Genomic DNA, 18,837 nt, shown 5'->3' with positions numbered 1-18,837 from the left:
CACTTAACTGTGCAGTCTTCGGTGTGCTAACTCAAACTTTCCTACGGTGGATGTCCAACGACTTTGGCTCTGCGGCTGCTGCTGCTGTGGACGAGCTCTTTCTTGTGTTGTTTTTATTGTCGTTACTGCTTCGATATTATTGAATCGTCTTCTCTGAAACTACGCTGACTTCTACTTCTTTTTCTTGCGATTGTTGTTGTTTTCGTCGTCAATGTTGCTGTTTTTGTGACTTGTTTACTTATCTGTTGTCCATTCATTCCACGAGTGTCCGTCCAGCAGCGACCCGACCCGGTTCTTTTCGGCCGTTGTGCGGCTGTTGCCGCTCATTGCCCGTCCATCCGTCCGTGCGTCGTGGTATTCTACTACGCGTTTCTCCGCCTTTTTTGCTGATGTAACTGTTGTTGTTGTTACTGTTTTTTGTTAAATTTATGAAGTGATCGTGGTTGTTGCTGTGCTGTTGTTCTTTTTGTTTTTGTGGCACATTCTTGGCTTGTCATTTTTACTACGACCGGAAACTAGTTCCTTTTGTTGTTGTTTGTTTAGTTTCATCTTTAGCTGTTTCGGTTTGGTTCGCTCACCGTCTTGTTTACGCGCTTTGCTTGTTGTTGTTATCATTTCTTGGCGATGTTTTGATTTTCTTTTTCTATCGAGGTTTTTTTTAACGATTTCTTTCACTACTCCTGCTGGTACTGCCGAGTCATTCGCATGCCGCTCGTTCGATCGGCCGCTGCTGACGCCGTTCGAGCCATTCGTATGGGTGTTGTTGTTATGGTCTTCTCCATTTCATCTTATTTGTCTTCGATTTGAATGGTCTGCTTACCTGTTGAGTTGCTGAACACCGCTGCGCTCGCCGACTCCGTCCATTCATGCTCTGCGGCCGCGGTCAAGACGTCGCGCGGCGAGTTGGCGCGAGTGCCAATCGGCCAAACAACGTCCGGTCCAGCGCCGGTCAACCTGCTTCTACGCTTTCGTCTCACTTTCAAGAATATTCTGACCACTATTTGCTGGCAGCACGAAGTCGGCACTTAAGATTGCTGGTGTTGTTGCTTTGTCGTATGCCTTCAAATGTACATACATATGTGTGTGAGTGTGTTTGTCTTTTTTAGAGTTATAGCATGCCGAACGCGGTTGTGGTTGTTGTTTTAGCGCGCTCCATTGGCTCATTTGGAGCTTGGCGAAACATCCGAACCCCAGGGCTGGTGTATAGGTGCATGTAGCTATGGCGGCAGGCCGCTGCTCTTCATCTCCAGCTGCGTTGATTTGTTGTTTGCATTTGCTTTAAATGTGCGCATGCCAAACCGGCCACAATAATAACAATAACAAAAACCACTTGGGATGCTGTATAATGAATGAATGAATGAAAAACAGGAATAGTTTGGTCGTCAAGCGCTTCCTGTCCGCGTGCTTAGACAGTCTCCGGCGTTTTTATTTTTAACGACTGCAAAGTCAGCATTTTCTCGTTACAAAAAAGTATCGACCTTGTTTTCGTTAACAGTATTCTTAGAGTTGAGCTTGGCAAATTGGGTTGTAAGACACTTTGAACTGAATTGAGTTTTCTGCACAGCAATCGGGCAAGTTCCGTATTTTATTGAAAGACGAATTGCCGAAAATATCGATAAAATAATGGATTTCGTCACGTCCAACCATCATTTATCTCCTGCTTTGATTACCCAGATGCTAAACTTTGCTGATATTTCGTTTGGGATCACTTAAATAAGGCTAGATACACGTAGAAGATCAAAGTGTGGGTAACACACGAGTTAACCCAAAAGGCATCATGGACCAAGCAAATTCGGTCTGCACTGCGGAATCCCAACAAAATCAATCCATTGCTGAAGGAATGGTTACAGGTGAAGAAGACTGGGTCACTTTCGGCAATGTCAAGCGAAAACGGTCGTGGTCGAAACACAATTACTCAAACGGTGGCCATGCCAGGCGTGACGGTCAGGAAGGTTTTGCTGTGTCGCTGCTGGGGTTTGCAGGATATCATATACTATGAGCTACACCCCTACAGCCAAACTCTTGATTCGGACCTGTATTGTCAATCGTCTGAAAGAACAAATTGCCCAAAAACGGCTAGCATTGGCCAATAAGAAAGGAATTAAGTTCCATCAGGACAACGCCAGGCCACAAACTTCGATAGGGATTGTCCCGAATATCCGATATAGCTTCTATGAGAGTGGCATTATGAAGTGACCTTGAACATTGCAACAAATTATTGAACAACACACTGCATATTTGATCTAACCACGAGCATGCTCACTATGCTATTTAAAACTTTCAATTTAGTATTTCTAAAATTATCGATTGCTTTTTACTATACGGTTTTCGTTTTACTCAATTAAGCTTTAAGTTGCCATCTTCTTGTACTACATTTTTCGAAAACTTATTTCTAGACCTACTAAACACATATCACTCAATAATTTCAATCACTTTCTTCTCTCTCTCTCTTTATTTCAGGAAAAATGTACGCTGTAATTGGTCGGCGTCATGGCAAGATTCTTTCTGGCGATTCGATCCAAGGCAGTGGCAACTTTTCTGTATTGGCCATTCTACCCGTCATTGAATCGTTCAATTTTGCACAGGAAATACGAAAGCAAACGTCGGGACTGGCCAATCCACAATTGATGTTCAGCCACTGGGAGGTAAGTACAAACAAATTTCTCGTAAGAAATCTCCTTGAAAAAACACATCTCAGCATCTAACACTGCATCATAACATTTCCTATTCTCCGATTCCGATTGCAAGTCGAATTCGGTGCAGTAATCGGGATTCGTTCTGATTTTCTCTCGCGTATTGCTGTAACTGCATTTTAATGCGGATTTATGGACGCAACCAATCATTTATTGCGGATTCTCACAATAAAACACCGCTTCCGTTCGGAAGCTGATCAATCGCGCTATTAACGCGAGTATATCGCATGGCTATTCGCCAATTTTCCGCAACGAAGCAATGAATTTCCAGTGACTAATCCCTACATGAGTGGATAATGGTACGATTGTGTTCGGTCGTCACGCTTGGTCGATGCAAAGCCAATGACTTCTTCCCGAGTAATTAAATCAGCTGTTCAAATAAATTGATCATATGAGAGAATCATCAAACGCTGGACTTATGAAAAAGTGTGCTGTTTTTATCTCATTTTTTGCCGTCTCATCTCTGGAAACTTAATACCGTGTCGCAATACCATTTACCATATTTCCTACTAATTATGGAAGGGCTAAAATTGAAAGCAGAACCAATGCTCTAAATCACCGTTGCCACAGTGTGGTGGCTGAATCTGCTGCTCTGCCCTGGCAGCTGTTTTAATTGCCAGCGTCCTTCCAAGTGATTAACCAAAGGTTCTTATTTCGTCTTTCGTCGCCCAAAGCCCACACCACCGGCATGCGCAGCGATGTTCGGGTATGGGTTAATGTCTGTGTGTTGCCAAGCGATTTCATATTGCAAATTAATGTCGCGTTGCTAATATTATGTGCTTTTTTATGTTTGAAATCTCAGTTTGACGTCTGCAAGCTGCTTGGAGAGTTTTTCATTTTTTTCTTATTTTCGTAAACTGTCGGTTGGTCAAACCCATTCCTGTTTGTCGTCTCGACATGTGCCCGTTTATAATTATGTTGATGATGTTATTGCTAATTTTTTGTTTCGTCATTTTTTGCTAAACTCAATTTTTTTTGATTGATTTTATGGATTCTGATTCGTTACGTTAGCTTGTTGTAGTTGTATGCTCAAAACTAGCAACAGCTGTGAAATCTGTAAATTTATTGACTTTTACGGTTTCACTGATTTGCGTGTAGACACATGCAAAATTGTAGATATTTGAGCTCTTGGAACACACGTCTTTGGATTTTTTGCATGCCCTAAAGTGTCAAAATATCAGCCATCACCTGTTGGGACTGTTGGAGTAGGTGTCAGTTACAATTGAGGATATTAAGTTTTATGTCTATATTGCTTATATCTAGGAACCCATTTCTTGACACATGAATCAACGAAAGAATGTTGGTGAAAATCTCTATCGGTTTAGTATCGAAAACTCTGAGCCCTCCACTCTGCATAGAGTAGATTTTATTATCTAATTCCAGTTTTAATTTTTGAATATTTTTTTGCCATTGCAACAATATCAGTAATGTTGCTACCAAAAGAAGTCGGAAGGAAGTTGTTTACATATGTGTGAATACAAGAGACAAGTATATACGGGCTCCATAGTTCCTGCAATCCAGAGTCCCCCTCTTTTCGCCTAATCGGAGATCAAAGCTCAGTCTATCAAATGATTTTGACTTTGTCAAAGTAATGGCACTGATCAAAGTCTTGATTTGGGAAACGCGAAAACCGAATGATACCAGTTTTCCTGTTCATATTTCAGAAAGTCAGAGGCAATAAGGCGCGCTGCTCCAAATTACTTTTTCCCGAATTCCAGGTTGTTACTAGACAGGTGTCAACGATGTTACTATACTCTAGATCTCAACAAAGATTCGACTCACCGAAGCAACATTTAGGACATTTAAAGTGCGTTCGAAAAAAATTTTGGAAACGAACCCTAAATTTTTTTGGATTAATTGTCCTATCTCGTTGAAATTTTCCTCGGATATCAACGAAAAAAAAGCTATAAAGGCCTTGAGCTCACTGCTAGTCAAGGAGTGCGTGACTGCACTAGCAGTAGTACCAAGCTACTTCCATATTAAACTTGTCTGGGTGCCTGGCCACAGTGGAATCGTCAGAAATTGTAAAGCCGATAAGATGATGAGAAACTCCGACTTACCTGAATTCCGTCAAGATGAGAACGAGCACGGTTTCCGTTTCTTCGTTCGTTCGGACGCAAGTTCTAAAGGCCTCCCGCGAGCTTAGTAAGCGTTGCTCTGCAACTAGGACATGTGGAGTTGGGAAAGCATTCTGTCCCAGAGCGAAACGTAAAAAGTCCATTCAACTTTTAGCACTTAGTAAGGCTCACATCGCCAAAATGATAGAAGCTCTAACGGGACACAGTTACATATAGACACTTTCTCTTCCACTATTCAGTTTTTGACAAACTAAGGTTGAAGCATCTCCCTCACCATTCTTTTTATGAACCCGCTAATTGGCTGGAATTGATATAAGCCGACTCAATAAATTTATAACAGACTTTGTCGATATGAGACAGTCTTTTGGATCCACACCTAGGAGTTCTGGGCAACACGACGAACAGGTGTGTCTTGCTGCCCAAGTGGCATTATTCGTGAGCTCACCAAAACGAAGGAACCTGAAACTATGTGAAAAATGGTCAGACGGTACATTACGATACTACCAACTAGATTATAACCTCAAAGCGCGGAACAGATAAGCCCAGAGAACTAATGATGCGGTCAAAAACTCAAAAACTTGTAATGCTTTTGCTGCAAAAATGAATTCGCAACGTCTCCAGCCTTTGGATCTTACACACACGTTTGCAACTACATATGTACAACCACTCTCATACTCTCTTCTTCGTTCGGACATCCATTGTTTGCAATAAAAATGTCACTTGACAGTGCGACAATCAGCTTGACAATTAAAACCGTTAACCAAAGGTATTTTGTATGCGCGGCAAGTTCATGTCATTATTACAACTGCTCTCCTGTTATTGTTGTTGTTTTTTTCAATTTTTCTGGTTGCTCACGCTGTCAAGTTGTGAAGTTGACGCGCTGCTCTTGTTGCTGTTGTATGCTGCCCGCGCGTAGGTGGAGTTGTCACGTGCGACGGCCACGATAATTGCATTACCTCGCAAGCAAACATTGCAAGCGGCCGGGCATGCGCCGACGTCAGACGAGTGCTTGGCGTGCGAGCATGTGATGAAGCCTCGACGCAATTGCCAGGAGACGGCGTTGTCGTTGAGGCGGAGCTGACACATGACGTTGCATGTTGCATGTTGCTTTTATTATTATTATTAATGTTGTTGATTGTTTGCCAACACAGCTTGTTTACCGCTGCTGCTGCTTCTTTCTCAACGCATTGGCTTTTTATTTAATTTAATTTTGTTGTTATTGTGCTGTTGTTTTGCTTCTTAAATATTTATGTTGTCCGCGATGTCGCGGTGATAGTGTCGCTGGTGTCCGCTGGTGTTGATGTTGATAATGTTGTTTGTATTTGCATTAGCTGTTGTCGTAGTGGTTGTGATTGTTGTTGCTGCTGCTGTTGTCGCTGTCGCTCTTGTCACATGTGGCACAAGGAAACGGCCTCAGTTCGTGCCATATTGCTTTGCAATATGCTATTGTTGGCGTTTTTAGCCAAATGTTTCTGTTGTTGTTGCCTCATTATACCAGCGTCGTTCATTTTTGTTTACATACAGCCCAACAACAACATAAGCGACAGGTTTAAATTACAAGGCAACAACTTGACTGAGTTTCTTCGCCAGTTGGCGCTGTTGCACGAATGCTAACTACACGCACACACACTAATATACGGGTATGGACATGTATGTATATATATAATATATATGCAGATAGTACGCGTATTTTAGCAAGACTTTTTTCACAAAGTAAACCAACTGTCGCTTAGTTTGCGCATATTGCATAACCATCAGAGAGTCGCTGGCTTCGCTGGGCGAAGTTTGAAAGAATTTACAAATCACTGTCCATCACTCGGCCGGACTGCCAGCTGCTTGAATGGCATTTGAGCTGCTGCTACTGCTTGTCCCGGACTTGAGGGCCAGCTGAGGTCACACAGCCAACTTGCATAATTAAAAGAAAAGGCTTGAAATTTTTTTTTTAATAAATATTTTGGTTAGAGAGCATCTCTCACTAGCTTAATTACTTGCTAGTGAATTTTGTGGTTGTGTAAAGGAGCGTAGATAATTTAAAAATTCCCTTGCCAATCTGCTTGGTTGGCGATCTAATCGCATAGCGGGTTTGAATCAGTCTTCGTTACTGTATCAGCCATGTGTTTCCCTCGTTCGTTATTTAGCGTTTGATCAGGTCTTCGGCTTTGTGGAGCTAAACAAGTATGGAGAGGTGGGCTGAAAAATTCGTAGGCTAACATTGAATTTGTTTGTTGGAAAATTTCACATTATTATTCAATATAGTTACTTTGGAGGACGATACAACGAATAAAGTGGTCATAAAATTATTACCACGCGTGAGCCGTGTCAAGCTGTCGTGTTATTTTTGTTCAGTATTGTTTGGCATTTCATCATGGAAAGGCTTAGTCTGAATCGCGTTAACAAATTGTTCAACTTTATTACGAAAATTTTACATTATATGAAGAAAATATAGCAGCCGTAGCTAAGAGTCTACAAAACTAAGACCATGGAGAGTCGATTTAGCGCCGTTCGCAGTAACTCGGACTGATGTATGGAAAGTCTTGGCACATTTTACGTCGAGATTTTAAATTGATAGCGTACAAAATACAGCTTTTGCAAGAATTGAAGCCGATCGACTTTCCCTAGCGACAGCGCTTCGCTCCATGTGCTCTTGAAAAGTTCTAAAAAGATCCGACCTTTTCGAGCCAACTTTTGTTCAGCGATGATTTCTGGCTCATTGGGTATGTAAACAAGCAAAATTTCTGCCATTTCATCCAGAAAAAACACTGGTTTGGTGTGGTTTGTGAGCCGGTGGAATCATCGGTCCATATTTCTATAAAATGATGGCGGTGAGAACGTAACCGTCAATGGCTACCGACTATTTCATGCTTGAAATTAAAGCTCGTGATCTCGGACATTTGGTTTCAACAAGTAGGCGCCACTTCCCACACCTCGGATCAAACAATGGTCGATTAGCCATCAAGATCACAGTACGTGATGCCGTCTTTCTTTTTCGTTTTCTCATCTCAACTAAGTTCCGAACATTTACATATTATAAAAAGCTTATCAATAACAAAGAAACACTCGACACCCTTAAAAAAACTTTTTCTTTGACCTTATATTGTTTTTGTCCAGGATTAAAAAGGAAGGCTGTATTGTGGAGGTATCGTAAAAATATTGATTACATTATGTTGACATCTGATGAGTCGGTCTTAGGAGTTTTCGAGAGAAAGGTTCTGCGAAAGATTTATGGTCCTTTGCGCGTTGGTCACGGCGAATATCGCATTCGATGGAATAATGAGCTGTATGAGTTATACGACGACATTCAGCGAATTAAGGACAGCGGCAACGCTGGCTAGGTCAAGTCGTCCGTATGGACTAAAACACTCCAGCTCTGAAGGTATGCAACGCAATACCCCTCGGGGCAAGCAGGTGAAGAGGAAGACCTCCACTCCGTTGGAAAGACCAGGAGAAGAAGGACCTGGCTTCGCTTGGGATTTCTAATTGGTGCCACGTTGAGAAATGAAGAAAGAAGCGTAAGCGGTGTCTACGCCAGTAAAGAAGAAAAAGATGTTGAAAATGTGATTAAAGGGACGTCGATAGTAGAACGTTGAAAGCTTAAAATGGGGAGCTCCAACAACTCCGACCTAAAAGAATTATTTTTTCTTTAGATGAAATTGGAGTCTGAAAGTTTAAAGTTCAGTCTATAGGTAGACTCCTCTTCCAAAATGTTTTGCGACGTTAAGTTTCTGATTAAAAGAAATATTGGTACAGATCCGAGGTCGAATGAGAAATTCAACTCCCTTAAGCTTATTGGCTTATTTAGCAACTCTCTAACTTTAGTCTTCCCTTTTTGCCTCTGTCCTTGCAGTTTTCTGCGGTTAATTTAGCATTCAATTTTGTAGGAGGTGAAACCAAAACCGAAAAAAATAAAATAAAATTGAGGAAATATTCAAAAACTAATTTCAGGAGTAGACAAGCGAAAGACAATAAACAAAACCATTTTTTCCACTGCGCATGCGCTTTATTGTTATTATGGTTATGGTTTGCTGTGGCGGCTACCGGTGCTTACTTTGAGTGCTGTAGGTTTGTGCTCGTACTCGCAGTTATTAGTTGTTGTTGGTGGTGCTCATGTTGATTATTATGATTATTTTTTATTTCTTTGCTCGTTTGCCACGGCTGCCGGTCTTGCCGCTGTTGACTGTTACGGCTACCGGGCTACGCGCATGCGCGCAACACACGTACGGCCGGCCACACTTGCATGCACCACAAACACCTCACACACGCACACATGCATGCAAACAAACAAATATGCACAGATATGAGCATATCACCATCAGCGTGCTTGTTTGTACAGATATTAACACAAAGTACACACACACATATACATATGTATATATGCATACATATATACATGTGGACTTGCGAGTGGATCCTCCAGCGTTGGAGCACAGGTTGCGACTCCACTCGGCTTATGCTGCCGCGGTGTTGATTGTTTTAGTTACTGTTATTGTTGTTGTTTTTCGGTTGGTGATGCTTCTCGCCGGCATTGGTGACTGTCCATTTCGCTGCGCTCAATGCGATTTTCTGCTTTGCTTGTTGCTGCAGTTGTTTGTGTTCCACTTCATCTGCTTTCGGACAGTGTTGATGATGATGCAGCTTCTGCTGCTTCTGTTGTTGTTGTTGTTCGCGTTGTCGAATCAAAATAACCGTCGTTTTTTTCTGCTAATGATACCTCTCAATTTTTGTTGTGATTTAGCTTCCAGCATTCGGCATCACACATGTGTGTGTGTGTGTGTGCTTGTATGCATTTGTCTTTCGCCTCGTGCGCAACACGAGTTGAAAGTTTGCAGAAGTCTTCAGAAGCATACGAGCCCCACTAATGAAAGGTTATGTGTGTGTGCGTTTGTAAGCACGTACATATGTAGATTTGATGTGCTTCCATGATATGGAAGAAAAGCGTGGATACCTAAAATAGTACCTGTCATTTCTTTTATACTCTTCCCTGAACTCGTTAACCGACATGGGTTGAGATGAGCTGAGGCAGCATAAATACAATAGGAAACCAAAAATAAGAAAATAGGTCAAAGGCAAAACTATGCTTCTCAAGCATTGAAGGCAGGATGAGGACTTAGCTCAGATTGCATGGGAAAAGAATATCTTGAGCATAGAAAGTATGTGGAGACCGTTATATCACTGATTTATCCTTCTTCAAGTTAGAAAAAATACGATTCCTAGAGAATTTTTTATGAGGCATATTCTTGAGTAAATAAATTACAAAAAAAGGACATTAACTTACCATATCTCGTAAAATCCAAAATCGTACTATAAAAGCACTATATTCTGATCGTTCAGTTTTTCTGGCAGCCATATTCTATAGTGGTGCGACATCGGCCGTTCCGACAAAATCGTAGACTCTTGGTGAGAAAACAACGGGTGCAAAATTTCAAATCGATATCTCAAAAACTAACAGACTAACTAGTTCGCGTACAGAAGTACCAACATACAGACAGACGAACACATCTAAATCGACTGAGCTCGTCACGGTGGTTATTTATATACATACATATCTCTCTCACGTTTCCTTTTGGGTGTTGCAAAAATCGTTTTCAGGATTTAAAAGTAATGCACTTTACAGAATTTAATGTACCTGAAAATTTCCTGTTGCCGATCTCTGAAACGACTTCAGAAAAAGTGTCAGGCGGTTGAGTGTTTCATTGATTACGATCCACTACTTCAAATTACATACATATAAGTTCATATGCTCAAGATTTTAGGGTTCTTCTATCAGATTTTAACCAGTTTTAACCAATATTTAAATTTTGTTTCACTCATGTTCCAATTCATTACGTGTTTCATTCTTTTCCCTGTAAATTTTTGAAAATGATGTTACGTTATTTTGCATTTCTTACGACCATATTAATATATGATCTTCAGATATCTGCAAAACATGTCTCTTGAACGCATGACGAAAAACCAATTTTCAGGGATGTTGACCTTCCGACTGTTCATACGAGAATCTTCATTTTGCCTAATGACATTGATTGCGATTCGTTTTTTGGTCAGATATCTCCAAAACATTTTCTCTTGAACGCATCAAAATGCATTTCTTCAGGTCTCAAAACATGTTGAGTCCATTTGTCTTCTAGTTAATTTTTTATTGAAAGACAACGGAATTTGTCCCTCGATCTGAAAAATAAACAAACAAATGGTTGATATGACGACGTGATACGATGTATTCACGACTATATGAGTTTTTCAAAATATTCTCCATTAAGATCTACATATTGTCACCTTAAATGCAAAAATCACCGTCACCTGATCAAAAAATTCGAAATTGAGTGATCCACTACTTCAAATTACATACATATAAGATATCTACGAAATGCAGTTGTTTCAGTCTAGGTGTGAGAGCTCGCATTGTCTTGGTGAAGAGTAATCTGTCTTCGGCGGTTAATTTTTCTGATTGAAAGACAACTGGCAAACAAATGGTTGTATGTGACGATGTGATAGATGCGTTTCGAAGCACCGCTATCTTATTTTGTTTAACATTTATCTCGACTAATAATCCCTTTTTAAGCGATTAACTCATTTTGTGGGGTCCAACGTCAATACATTTTTCTACAATCAAATGTTTATGCAATATTGAATGTATGATAGTCCAGCTAATGTCTATAATGATCTCAGTCTTACGATAGGTCACATGTTATTCTTTCAACATCTGCTTGCGCATAGCACCAATAGTTTCTGGAGCAACAACTGATTTTAGACGACCTTTCCGACATTCACCTTGTAGGGATCTACAACCTCGATTGAATTTACCATACCAACACGGGTCCTTGATGGAGCTTCATTATGGCAATTTGAATTCAATTCATCGATTTACTGTTGCTGAGTTGATCCACATCGAAAGTTGTAAAAAATAATCACGATTTAGATCCATTGTTTCTTTGAGAAGAATATTTTAAGTTACTGTAAACGATGCAAATAGAGCTCGTAAATGTCAAGCTTTACGATAAAGTTGCGAGTTTCCCGATTGCAACTCTAGTGTTGCCAAGTCCCGATGTATAAAAGGCAATCTTCATATATATATGCAAAAAAAAAATAATTTAAGAAAATTCACAAGGAGGTAATAACTATGGTCGAAAGGAACGATTAAGGAAAAGTTATGCAAGTTGCCGCAAATTCAGGTGAAGAATAAAATAAAATAGCGAACGAGATAGACAGCGCTGCAGATGAAGATTGAGAGAGGAAATAAGAAAGAGATATCGAGGTTGCTGCAAAGAGAGAAAGAAATAGAGGTTTAGAGACAGAGGTGACCTATATAAGTAAATAAAAGTAAAATAGAGATAAAACTGGACATGATAGTAGTGATAAAGTAACAAGGATAGAGATAAACATAGGAATAGAATTAAAGATGGAGATTGAAATAAAGAGAACATGAATATACATCTTGAGATTGAAACAGTGTTTGAAAGTGGGGATAGGCTGGTAGTAAAGGAGGAGATAGAGAGAGGAGAAACCTTATTTTCTATATAAGAAAGCATACAGTTTAATACTTGTATATTAAAGAGAAATGAAGGAGCAACCAAGCTTCAATGGGGTTTAAGCTGTAATATGATTATTTAATAAAATTGGAATTTTTTGCTAAGGATATGCTTATCAATATCAATGTTATAAGGTTTAGTGGTAAAATGGATCACCCACTGTCATTATTATTGTTAGTGAGGTTAGACATACAAATCCATATGCAAATATATTTATACTATATATAGAGAAAACCAAAATAAAGGAAATATTTATTGAGGAAGTTGGTTGTTTGGTTCAGAACATTTCTTTTCTACGATCTTATATTAGATTTATCTAATGCTTCGGTGTGATCTTGGAATTGGTGAGCGCTATTTCCGATGCATAATGTAACGTTAAGCTAGATCTAGGCACACCGAAGTGCTCACATACACAATTGCCTTAACGACTTATGTTAATTAAAATTTAATTTCGAGAAATGCCGATGCCATAATCTACTAATTAAGATTCACGTAGATAAAAACCATTTAAATGCAAATCAATCGGCTGTTCATGCCACAGAGGAAGCGATCGAAATTTCAATTTCAATTTCGGTTCACAAAAAAATTGTTCATTCCAACGATTTCCTCAAAAAGCAGCCTTCACTTCACTTCATTGCCGCGCATATCAACAAGTCGCAGCGACCGGCCCAACACCGCTTTGCCGGAGGTTACGAGTGTATTATGCATGCGTGTGTGTTTGTTTTTGTTTTCTTGCCTCACGCTACAAATTCGGTAGCCGCTACACTTCAGTTGACGGTCGGATTGCAATGCTTAGCGCGCTTAATCTCAACAAGAGCCCAACAAAGCAAAGAGACGCTCGTAAAAATCAACAACGACCACAACAGCAACAACAACAATAACGCAGACTTAAAAAAGTGAGGAGTAAAGTATGAATAATCTGATAAGAAATTATTTGTGTAGCGGCATGTGTTCGACGCGCGGCAGGTAACTGCGTAGGAAAGCGACCACTGGTTGGCTGTCCGCCGACTACCTGCTGGCTATACGCAGAAGCGCTCTTTCTCCTTTCCCGTCATTCCTTGTTTTGGAACCAAGAAATCAGAATTTTTATATTTCTATGCTGATGCATGTGTATGTGTGGATGTGTGCGTTGTTGCTTTAGTTGTGTGTGTGTTTCAAAGCGTTGTGCTGGCCATTGTAAGTCGAGCACTAATGCGCTCCGCAATCATTTATTATGCTGTAGTAGTAACGGCTTTTATTTAGTGAACAGAAATTCAACAACAACAATAGCAATAATAATATGGAGCATAACTGAAGAGTAATAAAACCTTTCAATACAATTATAAGTGAGATTTTGTTTTGTTTTCGTTTTTCCTGTCCATTTAACCACAATGGAGTCGATAGATAATACCCAAGCGATCACAAAAATCATACACGTACACATATGCCCAAACAAGAATAGCTGCGAACACTTGTGTATGTATGTATGTCGATCCACGTAGAACAATAATGTGTCCAGGTAATGCAGCATATAAATTTTACATATTTTTGTATGTGTGTATTTGCGCATGTGTGTGTGCATCTGCATAGCAGCTGTCGTGCATTAAAATATTTAGATCAGTGCGTCCGAGCGCATGCGCAGTGCCAGCCAGGCAGTCAGCCAGCCACTTGAGTGTCTTCTTAACACCTGTATGCGTGTTTGTGTGTATGTACATGCCACCATTTGTTAAATAAACATACGCACATACACGAACATAGCATGCGCGTGCAGTCGTGGCTGTCAAAACGACATTCATGCCGCTCTGATCCGCGCGTGATAATTTCCTTCCACATCGTGTCTTTGCCTTTGCCAACATTTCAAATCAGAGCTACAAACATACTCACACACACATAGCTGTGTGTGTTTGTAGGTTCGTTTAGTGCCGCTGGGCCGATTATGATCTCCACGCTCTTGACCGTGCGTAGCCCGGTAGCTAACCGCGTAAATTGAGCCTGAAAGCCGGCGGCGATGGTGGTGGCAGCCCTCTGCGCCCGTACCCCGAACCGCCGGACGCAGTCATCTTGCGCATGCATATCTTTTACGATCGCTCAAGTTGTACAGATTGGAACACACGTTCTACACACACATACACTCATGCGTATTATATTCTCGTGTTTGCAATCCTCTTAATGTTGGTTTGCATTGTTTGCCGTTGGTTGTTGTTGCACTCGTGAAGGACACACTTGCCTCATCCTCTTAAAGCGTCATACTTATCTATGTATATGCATATGTGCTTCAGTTTTTGTTTTTATTTCTGTTTTTGTTGGACCTGTTGCCGATCCTCTGCACATAATCTCTCGCCCGGTCACGTCGTTTGTTTGCTGCTTCAACTGCTTTCGGTTGTTGTTGCTGTTGCTGTTGTATTTTTAATATGCATACTCCAACTCATTGTGTATGCTTGCTTCCTACGTCAAACACATGTCATGTGTCCAGCACGTGTGCTCTTAAGACATCACGCGGCGATTTTCGTTTTGCTTTTATTTACTTTTTTTTAGAGAAATTAGGTTTTATGCAACATTTCACACTCTACTCTAGTGGATATTCGAAAAGCCTCAGTTATGAAAATGTTACTGGTCTTCGAAGCAGTCATGTGACATGCAGGTGATTAATCTGCTGTTAGACTTTTCTAATAAGATTCTCACCTTAGGAACGAAGACAAATTAGGCAGAGATCTCACATAATTGGCATCGTGTTGCTTGGAAGACAAAAAAGAGAAAAAAAAACTTTTGTTCTTGTCGCTGTAGTTGTACAAAAAATCTGCAGAATTAAAGTTGGGAACACTGCAGATATGTCAATCCAAGATTGTATAATGTATAAATCTGTGTCCGTTCCGATTATGTAGTTCTACCCTCATGGAAGCCTCAGGTTTTGGCTTCAAAGTTTTTTTTTACCAATCTACAGTGCTTTGAAATCTACCGATCTTTGAGGACCTGAAAGCTTTGAGAGATATAGTTAAGGAGATACCATCCTATGAAAGAATTAGAAATTTGGCATACCGATCGGTTTCCTTATTTTCTAAGAAATAAGGAGAGAACCACAAGGTAACAAATATTGGGAAGTCGAAAAAGTATTTTCGTATTCCTAATCAAACCTCAACTTACCTTCTGGTTTCTCTACGAAAAACTGCGACAAGTTATTTTCACAGGCTTTTTTGAAGCCAACTTTACTCCCTTAAGGCAGTTCTGCTTTGGTGGAAACAAATGGTAGTCCGATGGTGCAAGGTCAGGGCTATATGGCGGATGCATTAAGACTTCCCAGCCAAGTTCTCCCAATTTTTGCCGAGTCTTCAAAGATGTGTGTGGTCTAGCGTTGTCCTGATGGAAAACGAAGTTCTTTTTGTTGATCAGTTCTGGCCGTTTTTTCGATTGCTTTCTTCAATCTCATCAGTTGTTGACAGTAAAATCTAGAATCAATCGTTCGACCAGGCTGGAGCAGCTCATAGTGGATGATTCCACCAAACACTCAGCATAACCTATCGAGGCGTCAATCCTGGCTTTGCGATCATTTGTTGCGCTTCACCACGCTTGGACCATGATCTTTTTTGCACATTATTGTCGTATTTGATCCGCTTTTCGTCTTCTGTACCATTCGCTTCAGAAATGGTTCGATTTCAATTTGATCAGATGCTGCATGAAGTTAACTTATTCGAGTAACAGAAGAGCTCAGGCTCACCCTGGTAATACGAGTATATATGTAAATACCGTAAAGGTCTATATAAATGCATACATATGTAGTTCTTTTTGTTGTTAAGGCATTATAATGAAACCTCGTATAACAATCACGACTTGTCGAAATTTATGAATATTTACGAGCCACTTGATCACCTACTCATTCATGCTCATTTCAATTTCTCCCCTTTAGAATATCCTTTTCGCAAACAAACACTTACATACATACATACATATGCCCACATACATGTGTACATATGTATATAAAAATGTGTGTGTGCATAATTTTAGTTGAATTACGTGTTATCCCAACGCTCGTCATTGTGCCCTGTCACGGTTCATCATTTTCTCGTATGCATCCTCAATTGGCTGATCTCATTGTTGTCTTTGTTGTTGTTGTCGAGTTTTTTTTCGCTGTTGCTTGCATGGCATTTACTACTCCCTTCAAGTGATTTTTGGTGTGATAAACAAGCAAAAGTGTTGGCAGATAATGATCAGTCGCTATGTGATGCCAGCTGGTGGTGGTGCCCGCAGGCAACCAAGTGGCCCCAATGACGGCATACCCGGATGGTAGCCCTGCTCGTTCGAAGGTGTGTTCGAACTTCGACGAAATTGCGCAGCAGTAAAAATCCCTCACTCAATTTCACCTAAACTCGAAAGGTTGTCTTCGTTTTGTTGCTTCGCTGCTCTTTTACCTTTTACTCTCTGACAGGTCGGTGGGGATGTGTGAGTGCCTGTGTACAGTTGTGTGTGTGTATGAAGTGTCTGATTAGGATAACCTGGTGTTGATGTCAATCAATGCTTATCTTACATTGATTTGTAGATATATTTGGGTTTCGCTTTGCGGATTTCTATGAATTTTAGTTCTTCTTCTTCTTTATTGGCGTAATTTTAGTTAAGCTCTGATATTTATTATTAAGTTGAAATAGGGTATTGCTTCTCACCTAATTAATTGAGTTTATATTTTTATTGAATACATAAATATTTGAGGACTTAGTTCGTTCTTGGAAGTTATTCAATACTTAAATAAGTTGAAGCCTGCCACTCAAGTTCAATTTTGTTTGAAAAAAATTAATGAAGTTAATTTTATTTAATAATGCAAATATTAAGTGAGTGATGTTCAAAATTTTATTAGAAATGATCAGCTTTTGCTTTCACACAAGCTCTCAAACGTTGCGGACATTCGGAAATGATTCGGCTTGAAGCAGCACGTACATTTTCTATCGGTATTGACGACAATGCTCGAACGAAAGATCTTTTGGGACATTTCAAATTTCTGTGGCGGATATAACAGACCATGCTCTCTAACAGAGTACACAAACTGCAATCCAATGGATTCAAATCTGAACTTCCAGACATCCGCTTTTCTGCTTTTAAGCCACTGCTGAGAGGTTTTTACCCCTTTTTTACATTAGAATCATCATCAAACCATTACAACGGTTGGATGTTGATCACATTGAACCCTTCAAGTAGCATGTTTTGCGTCTTTGGAAGTTTTGCATCGATTTTTTTCTGACACTAGACTCTCTGCTATCAAATGTAGACGAAAGTTTACGTTTTTTGAGGATATCGCTGTTAAGGGGGTATTCTGGTCTAGACGCATGAATTTTAGGCATTTTTTAAACTAAGATAAAAAAAAAATGAAAAACATTTTTACTATCCATTTTTTTATAAAAAAAAATTGCAAGAAAAAAAAACTAAAATTCATTGAGATACGGGCCGGTGGAGTGGGGGCTTTAAAAAAAACGGTGCGACCTGGTTGACGTGATTTCAACCCTTGTAGAGATCTAAAACACAAAAAGCAAGAAGATTCTTCATTAGTAAGGATGTCGTTATCGGGTTGATTATTTTCAAAAAAAAAAATAATAATAACAAAATGGCGTCGACTTGGAAAAAAATTTTTTTTACTCGATTTTTTCGACCTTTTCGAATTTTTTAAAAATACTTCAAATCAAAATTTTTGGAAATCTAACACAGACACAATAGAGCATTGTATAAAGAGGATATATACCAAATTTCAAAGAAATCGGTTCAGTAGAACTTGAGATATCATGTCAACCACCTCAAAAAAAGTAGTTTCGAGAAAAACGCGTTTAAAGTTTAGGAGACAATTCTAGTGATCACGGACGCCACGTCGCAAAATCGGCTGTATCTCCGAAAATAAGTCGAATTTTGAAAAATCCTTCCAAGGTCATACTTTTGAAAGTCTAAATTTTCAAAATATGCAAAAAAAAAAATCCAATTTTTCAAAATCTTAGACCAGAATATCCCTTTAAATGAACTGAAGTAAGTAGATTATATTATCCGTGTTTTTACCGATTACTCAAACTATGTGCAATAAATGTGTGAAACCTTTAAATAAAGCTGAGCAAGGAATATGGAACATTATCTATGTATGTATGTACATTTCACACTCTTATCTCCTCATTCAAATCTTATTTCTGACCTAAGAGCAAATCACAGTTCAACTGTTTCGGATCATAGAACTTTTTGACAACTGTTTTGATTTTTAAAGATTTTTTCCGAGAATCATAGAATAAAAAACTATTTCTGACAAGTCGCTCGGAAAAGTCAGCAATTTTTGTCGTCTGTCTGTCTGTCTGGATCTAGTGTTAAGATCGGCTAGAATACCAATGAAAGGGTAAAAAAAAAATCAAGAAAGCCAAGACCCAGGCTTCGGTTCCCATAAAAATTAAACCATTGGAGTAAATTTTTATAAAATAAAACCATTACAATCACATGTGTCTGTTAAAACCACGTGCGAGCACAAGTCGTAAGCTTGAGATACATTTAATGCTCTACCAAATTCTGGCAGTAGTATAGCGACCATATTTTCTCAAATAAATTATTTGTCTCAAA

At 39.6% G+C, this 18,837-nt stretch overlaps 1 protein-coding gene across 2 annotated transcripts in view; it reads left to right on the top strand.

Moving 5' to 3' along the window:
- Window positions 1-18,837, top strand: part of LOC126763047 (elongation factor-like GTPase 1) — a 179,910-nt gene that overhangs the window by 159,269 nt on the left and 1,804 nt on the right. Inside the window, exon 9 of one of the 2 annotated variants that reach the window (XR_007667549.1) lies at window positions 2,461-2,551. Coding sequence is in view for 1 of the 2 variants with exons in the window: in XM_050480222.1 (XP_050336179.1) it covers window positions 2,461-2,645 (185 nt within the window). In the remaining variant the exon portion in view is untranslated. Of the gene's footprint in view, window positions 1-2,460; window positions 2,646-18,837 lie in introns of those variants that run through there. The other variant, XM_050480222.1, reaches the window with a different exon arrangement.

The sequence above is a fragment of the Bactrocera neohumeralis genome, chromosome 6 (genome assembly GCF_024586455.1).
Source record: "Bactrocera neohumeralis isolate Rockhampton chromosome 6, APGP_CSIRO_Bneo_wtdbg2-racon-allhic-juicebox.fasta_v2, whole genome shotgun sequence".
NCBI classification, from domain to species: domain Eukaryota; kingdom Metazoa; phylum Arthropoda; class Insecta; order Diptera; family Tephritidae; genus Bactrocera; species Bactrocera neohumeralis.
This window is presented reverse-complemented; position numbering and strand designations above follow the sequence as displayed.